Source organism: Egretta garzetta, unplaced genomic scaffold, assembly GCF_000687185.1.
Source record: "Egretta garzetta isolate BGI_Z169 unplaced genomic scaffold, ASM68718v1 scaffold27, whole genome shotgun sequence".
Taxonomy (NCBI): domain Eukaryota; kingdom Metazoa; phylum Chordata; class Aves; order Pelecaniformes; family Ardeidae; genus Egretta; species Egretta garzetta.
In genome coordinates, this window is record NW_009260400.1 from 640,182 (window position 1) to 647,561 (window position 7,380).

Consider the following 7,380-nt stretch of genomic DNA (forward strand, 5'->3'; position numbering starts at 1 on the left):
CAGCAGGCCCCGGCGTTTGACCGGGTAGGGACGTGCAGGCACCGGGGAAAACGCGGTGTCCCCCCGGGGCGGCACAGCCCGGCCGTGCTCGCTGCTCGAGCTCCTCTTCCTCTGCCAGGGGAGGTTTAGATTGGGTATTAGGAAAAATTGCTTCACTGAAAGGGCTATCAGGCACTGGAACGGGCTGCCTGGGGACATGGTCGAGTCCCCATCCCTGGAGGTATTTAAAAGCTGGGCAGACGAGGTGCTTAGGGACATGGTTTAGTGGTGGACAGGTACGGTTGGGCTCGATGATCTTAAAGGTCTTCTCCAACCAAATGGTTCTATGAAAATCAAGACAGCCCCCTCCCAGTTAAGTCTTTTATGGGAATTAAACAGCAGGGGCCTGACGCGTGCCAGAGGTCGGCAAAGAAAGCTCCTTACCCGAGTTTTTTCAAGCCTGGTGCGATTTCCAGGCTCCCTGGCATTGCTGAATCAAAGCAAGTGGATGCTGAGGAGCAAGAGCTTGGTCTGTGTGGGGGAGAGGTGCAGGGGCTGCGGGCTCCATGCTGCAGCAACGGGAGCAGGATGAAACAGGGTCCTTGTACTTCATGTGCCTCTGGGCTGGTAGGGAGCTCTCAGGCATTTGCACTGCAAAAGATAAACTGGTCTGTGGGTTAAATCTTTTAACTATTCCATGTCTAGCTTTCTAAGATGTTACTCAGATTTCTGTTACCCTCCTTCCGTGAGATGCTAGGAGATGGGTGCCCAGATCCCAAATTTCCCAGTGTTTGGAGGCTCAGGCCAGACCTGGACTGCAGCAGCAATGCATCCTCCTCTCTTCTTTACGAGATGCTTTTCTAAAAGCCCTGTGTGATGTGGGAGCCCATGCCCTGGAAACACTCATTCCTGCATCCCGTAGGCACTCCTTGAACTCCTGAAGTTCAGTGTGAATTTTATGATTCGCTGGTTATTTTCTAAACAAGCGAAAGGCTCCTGTGCTGGGCACAGTTCAAGGTTATAGTAAGGAAACAGGGTGGGCCATACATCACAGCACCCTGGTTTGATATGCTGCAAGGGGTGGGATGGATCCCAGCCACCATTAGCTGGCCAGGGAGGAACCGGCATGATAAGAATGGAGAGATGGATGTGCTGTCTTCTAGGTGCATTGCTGCAAGAGGTGAATGGTGGGAGAAGAATAATAAATGAGCTAGTATGTAAAGCAATGGGATAGCCCTAAGTGTCCTGCTACTTGAGGCCTGGGCTCTGTAAGGTATCCTTTAGTGAGGACAAGCAGGGGACCAGGACCTTGAGCCAAATGCCTCTGCCTGTACTAGGGCTTCAGTCTGTGTGAACATGCCAGAACCAGGACTGCTGGGTGCTCCCTAGAGCACCCAAGTTATGCATGTTGGCAGGGCAGTCAGGGGCATGAGGACTGAATCTCTTTGCTTCAGGGTCTCTTTGGACTATAAAATGAATGGGCTCCAGTGGAAAATGAATGCAGAGCTTTGCAAACTGCTGTCTTTGGGATACCACATCCCACTGTGCTGTGCTTTACAGAATAACTGTAAACTCCTTAAAGATTACACTTGCTTTAACACCACCACCGCCTCCTCTAGGAAATAAGGGTAAATCCCCATAATCTTGTCATGCTTGTGCTTAGTGGTTGCTGTAGCACTCACCCGGCACTGGGCCATTTTCCCTATGGTCTCTCAGCTCACTTGTGTGATTTTGTAGGGTGCTGAAGATGGCAGGCAGCTCCGCTCCTTGGATCGGCAGCGCTTATCTCTTCCTTCAGTCCACGTGCAAGACTATTGTTCTGCCGTCTCTTTATGAAAGCTCCCAGAAGAAACCTAGCGTGTTCAAGGCGCTGAAGCTGGCATTAGCAGGTACCCAGCCTCTCTGATATCTTGGCATGCTCTCTCACGTCTTTGTGCAATGCCATGCCTTTCTTTAATCTCATGCTTATGGGTAAGGAAAGCTGGTGCTCACTGTATTTAGGAAAGACAGAAAAGTGGAGCGAGTTCAGCAGATGGTTGGGGGCTGGAGCACTTGTCCTGTGAGGAGAAGCTGAGGGAGTTGGACCGGTTCAGCTTGGAGAAGAGAAGGCTTTGGGCGGACCTACCAACAGGCTGCCAGTACCTATGAGGAGGGGGAGATGGAGCCACACTCTTCACAGTGCTGCATGGGGCATGAGAGACAGCAGGCATAACCTGAAGAATGAGAGGTAGGCACCAGATACAGGACAAACATTTTCCCCGTGAGGACAGTCAAGCAGTTCCCCAGAGCGACTGTGCATTCTCCATCCTTGGGGGTTTTCAGAACCAGACTGGATAAAGCCCTGAACTACTTGGTCTGACCTCAGAACTGACTGCCTTGCACGGGAGGTTGGGCTTGAGACTTCCTGGGCTTCCTTCCAACTTGAACTATCCTGCAAGTTATCCTACTTTATGAATGTTTGTTTAAACCCATTTACATAAGAGAGGAAAAGATTGCAATTGCTATGAAAGAAGACTTCATTTCTGTCTTTATACCATCACAGAAACATGATTTCTGGTTTGAGAAGCTGATTTTTAAAATGACACTATAAGTCATTTTCTGATACAAACAGGCACAATCACATTTGGCTTCAGCTGTATGTGATCCTGTTTACATTAGAAAAGTACTTGAGATGCAAATGGTCATAAAACTATGTTTCTCTATTCATCCTTGCACCAAGCTGACTGCAGAATTATAGTAATTTGAAGAGTTTATCGTATTTACCTAGAATGACTGTCGTGGTGTTCTTTATCTGTCATACAGCTCAGCCGATATTGTTTGACTGAGCTTGTGTAACTATACTGTAATTTCTTCTGGCAATCATCAGTCTAGCAGAGTCAGCTAGTTTATCCAATACAGGCCTGCTCATCTTGCAGCTCGATCCAAAGATGTGAAGCAGCAAGAAGCCTGACACAGTTGTCCAGCTAGGCTCGATTTATGGCTGCTTTGTGCCACTGGAATGTGAATCTGCTCACATATTTAAAGGAAAGCCCACCAAAACACTAAATCATACCATGCTTATTCAGACCTAAAAAGGACATGAAATCTGAAGCTGTCTGAAGTTTCATGAAGAAATGTGTGCAAAGTCCTCTCTTTTGAGGTAGCTTTACAGCTGTCTTGTACGCTATTAATAAAGGTTTCCATGTCTGTGCAGCTTTTCCCTTCCCAGCCCTCTTGCCCTTTTGGAAGCTTTTGTTTAACCAGTGCTCGTGAAAAACAAAGCATGAAGGAAGCGATAAAAAGACATTTCTGGTCAGCCACAGTGAATTAAAACACCTCTCTTGGGTGCCTAGCCCCATGTCCCAGTTACACGTCTGGTCTGAACTAGACTTTCTGATGCAACCAGAACTCAGTAAACCCTGTCAAGCCACTGTTAGATCACATACTTTTAAATTCCACGTCATTTGTCCTGCCTAATGTGGAGCACACAAGTCTGCTTTGCCTTGGGATTGTCCTCCAAGCATGTCTAAATAATGCTGTGACCCGTGGTTTAGAAATACTTGATGTGGTGCCAGTCTGAGCTGGTACCTCCGTACAGCCCTGTGTGGCGACAGGCTGAGAGGTTAATTCAGGTCTGGAAGCGGTACAGCCAGCCTCCCACAGGCCTCTGCTGCAAAAAAAGAGAAAAACACATACTCTACAACTGTCATCATCAGCATATAAAACCCCCATGGAGACAAGGTCAATGCGCACAGCCAGTCAAAATTAAATTTTGCTGGGAGAAGGAAGAATAAAGGCCTGGACAATTTCTGTTGTCCGTGTCACTCCTGGTCCCCCCGCAGTAATGTTAGAGGCTACATCCCTGGCTTCTCCTTGCTTAGATTTTACCGTGAATTAATTCTCTGTACAAAAGAGTTTAGCTAACAAGTCAAGGCCCAATCTCAAGCAGCCTAATTCCTGTGGCTGAATCTATCATTCGCCATTTGAGAGATGTGCTGAAGGCTCACAGCCAGACAAAAGTTACCTCTAGGCACAGGGTAGAGAGGAAACCCTGGGTCTCTTCCCAGAACCTTCATCACCGCATAAAACTTCAGTCACAAGGACTGAAGACTGACCAATCGCTGAGCTGAACTATGTGCTTTCATCTATAAAACTTTGCGGTGCTACCAGTTTAATGTAATCATTTCTGTCCTGGAAACACAACATCAAACTTAAAACTTTCCCCAATAAACAGTATTGGGATAATTACCTGGGCTGTAGTGCCATACAGCTTCAGGTGGACACCATACTTCATGGAGATAGATGGTGGCGGGGCAGCAAAAGCTTAATCCTTTCCTCCTGGTTTTATGTACAGGTTTTTCATCCCAGAGGACTTTATCCCAGAGAGAAGAGAATTCAAAAGCTGCTCCATTGCAGGGTTGGTGGTGGATGGGAGTGGGACTGGGTTGTCTGTCTCATGTCCAGATAGTGACTCTGCTCGCTTCTCCCTGCCAGACTCCACCGGCAGCATGAATGGTGTGGACATGCTCAAAGTGCACTGCAGCCACCCACACCTGATAGTCCAGCTCAAGTTCTGCAAGCAGGAGAACTGCCGTCGGTTCCTGCGGAGTTACCGGGAAGGAGTGCTCCAGGAGTCCCTCAAGAATCACCTCCAGCTCTTCTTGGCCATCACCACAGTGCCTCTTGAAATGGAGCTGAAGGCTGGCAACGAGCACCTCGACAACATGCTGAAGGATGAGGATCGCTGCCTGGAGTGCATCTACAGAGAAAAGGTGAGTGGGAGAGGGAGAGAGGCCTGGCAGCAATGAGGAGCAGTAGCAGAGGACTCAAGAAGCTGGGCACAAATCTTGCTTTGCTGCAGCGTGCTGGGCTGTTGACTTCTCTATCCTTCAGTTCTCAACTGTGATATGGAGAAAGAGCTCTGCCCTTCCCCAGAAAAAGAGCCATGGACTTTTCTGGAAGGGCGACAGTTACCTAAACCAGCCTACTGTTAAATTACTGTGGTTTCTGTGTATAACAATTAGCATGGCTGTTATCACCACTAAGATGAGGAATTCTAGAAGGTGCAGTTGAGAGCACAAGGAAAGCGTGCCTCGATACATCTGTGAGGCAGGCAGAGAGAGCAGCAGTCCTGTGTGGAACCGTCACCGCTCAGCACCTTCCTCCCCTGCCTCGCACACCGCCTCCTCCGAGAGCAGCGATGGTAACTGCACCTAGAAATGAGCCTGTGTGCACTCTACATGTTATAGCAACAACTCGTGACAGAGCAGGGACACGCAGCATCTGCTGCCAGCAGGAACAGGCTGCCCTTCTGAAGGCAAAGTCTCTCTCTCAGGGGTGATCTCTAACGTCCAGCTCATCGCATGCTTTGGCACTGGCACTCTAACCCTGCTAGCAACAACAGTGACATCTTGTCATCGCACCACAAAACAAAGGCACTTGGCATGATTAAACTCATTGCCTTTCTCCTCTCCTCTTTTTTTCCATCTGGAAATAGTGATACCTTATAGCTTCGGTTTCCTCTAGATGGTCCTGAGAAAGAGGCTGTCACCATCTACTCAGGAAGGTTGGGCACAAGAGCATGTCTCTCCAGGTTGCTTTTCTGCAGGCACAGAGTGAAATGCAAATCTTTCAGCGCTGGACCAAACAACATGTGATATCTTATACCCTGTCAACTTCTGCTTGCTGCTCCCTCCCCGTGCTGAACTAGCTGACTGGACAAGAGAAATGGGCTTATTCTCAGTTCCCCAAAACTGACCCAGCCTGACCTCTGCCTAACAGTGCAACAGTCAGAAAGATGACACTAGGGCACAGCAGTCACTGGCTGAGGACAGTTCTGGGTACGTGAGCTAAACACTGGACTGAGTCAGAGCACTCGCCAGGTTTGACTCTTCCCGTATGCTTTGCCACCTTTACTCCTTTTCTCATAACCTGCCTTTTGGAGGTCAGACTAGTTTTCTCGTGGTCAGTGAGAAAAACTGGCTTGGAGAGGATCCAGGAACAGCAAAACTTAGGTAATGAAGGGGCAGAGAGAGAGAAGGGGGGTAGCAGGAGCTAACTGCTCTGGTTTCCATGAGCTATTGGATCAGGTCACCCTGTTCTGTGAGTCTGCCCCTTATGTGGAGTAAGTCAGAGAAGCCACACTGCCTATGGTGCACCCTAATTCTTGCAGAGGGCTGCTGAAAATAAACATGGACTAGTCACAGTTTTGTGCGACTTGTAAGCACTCACTGCTGCATGTGAGAAACCCAGGAAGGTGAGATCGCCTATTTCATATCACCTTACAGATTCAGATTCACAGATTTACAGCCAGAACCCCACTAGACTATCTCATTTGGTCCTTTTACAACTCAGGCTATAGCTATTCTCATTGCTCCTCTCTTGACACCATCGTCTCAAGATGCACTTTCCAGCTAAGCATCTACAGCTTTGCAAGGTGGTGAACCTGGCACGAATCACTGACGCTGTTTGCATTACAGCCTGACCGCCTGCGGGACGAGGAAATCACAGAGCTGGAGGAATGCCTCAAGAGCCTGATTGTTCACCAGAGCTTCAACAACAATATTGCTGTAAAAGACTGCACGTCTCTGAACTCCCCATCTCTACCTCATCCTTCTCAAGGCAGATCCGTTGTCCCACAAGTCACCTTCATCTTTCAGGGACAACAGTTTGGTGAGTAGCTAGAACTGACCAAGAGAGCACTTGGTCTTCCTCGCCTCAGAGCCCCAGAGGGAGGATTAATGTGACTACATATTGGGGTCTACCTCAGATAAATCAAGGATTTCCCAGCATTCCCTAAGGAAGGAATTACCATCATCCTAAGATACTGCCATACTACTTCAGATCAGGCCTCAGCCTGTTTTCTTTCCGGGGTGGCACAGAACCAGATGCTTCAGTCTGCATCCCTTCCAGTTTCCTCACATTTTAAAACCCTTTAATACTGAAAGGAAGAATACAGAGCAGTTCTCTTCCTCCACGTCATTTGGTTGAGGTGAGTTAATAGCATAGGTTGATCACACTGGGAAGGTGACTACAGACACTATGAGCCCTGCTTTCAGCCAGGACTGATTTGTCCAGGCTTCCTGCAGTACACCGTCTTTCTCTGGGGTCTGTCCCCTACAGAGAGCTTTCAAATAGTCTCACGTGGCAATTTTAGCCTGAGATCAGCTAGATCATTTCTGAGCATGCTTAAGCTGCATATACCATCTATGGGGCTAAGCAGCCAAGGAGAGAGCTCCTGTCTGCGTTTCAGTATTCTGAGGATGCTTAGGTAGGGAACAGGGAACTTGGTCAGAAAGGCCTCGCCAAGTTGCTTTTGAAAGGCTGAAGCAAATAAAGAGGAAAAAGAAAAAAAAAGATCTCTGTCAAACCACGGGACAGTCCCATCACGGGGGAGGGGGAAAAAAAAAAAAAAAAAAAAAA

At 48.3% G+C, this 7,380-nt stretch overlaps 2 protein-coding genes and 1 long non-coding RNA gene across 10 annotated transcripts in view; 1 reads left to right on the forward strand and 2 right to left on the reverse strand.

Annotated features, from left to right (window-relative positions):
* The window catches only part of FBXL8 (F-box and leucine rich repeat protein 8), an 8,159-nt gene extending 6,386 nt beyond the window's left edge, over positions 1-1,773 (reverse strand). For 2 of the 4 annotated variants that reach the window (XM_035898784.1, XM_009643251.2), the window contains exons 1-2: positions 790-873; positions 424-630 (exon numbers count right to left, since the gene is read on the reverse strand). In XM_035898784.1, coding sequence (XP_035754677.1) covers positions 424-467 — 44 coding nt within the window. In that variant the 5' untranslated portion in view covers positions 468-630; positions 790-873. Of the gene's footprint in view, positions 1-423; positions 631-789; positions 874-1,700 lie in introns of those variants that run through there. The other 2 variants (XM_035898783.1, XM_035898785.1) reach the window with 2 other exon arrangements.
* TRADD (TNFRSF1A associated via death domain) overlaps positions 1,135-7,380 on the forward strand; it is a 12,267-nt gene continuing 6,021 nt past the window's right edge. For 2 of the 4 annotated variants that reach the window (XR_004842579.1, XM_035898786.1), the window contains exons 1-2: positions 4,215-4,730; positions 6,438-6,630. Coding sequence is in view for 3 of the 4 variants with exons in the window: in XM_035898786.1 (XP_035754679.1) it covers positions 4,305-4,730; positions 6,438-6,630 (619 nt within the window). In the remaining variant the exon portion in view is untranslated. Of the gene's footprint in view, positions 1,608-1,716; positions 1,869-4,214; positions 4,731-6,437; positions 6,631-7,380 lie in introns of those variants that run through there. The other 2 variants (XM_009643305.2, XM_035898787.1) reach the window with 2 other exon arrangements.
* On the reverse strand, positions 1,892-4,296 carry LOC118452749. Of its 2 annotated transcripts, XR_004842581.1 has the most exons (4): positions 4,208-4,296; positions 3,405-3,628; positions 2,105-2,192; positions 1,892-1,970 (listed from the first exon to the last, which is right to left on the reverse strand). It is a non-coding gene; the product is annotated as an uncharacterized LOC118452749 (long non-coding RNA). The 2 variants fall into 2 exon arrangements; XR_004842580.1 differs by lacking the exon at positions 1,892-1,970 and having other exon boundaries at positions 1,994-2,192.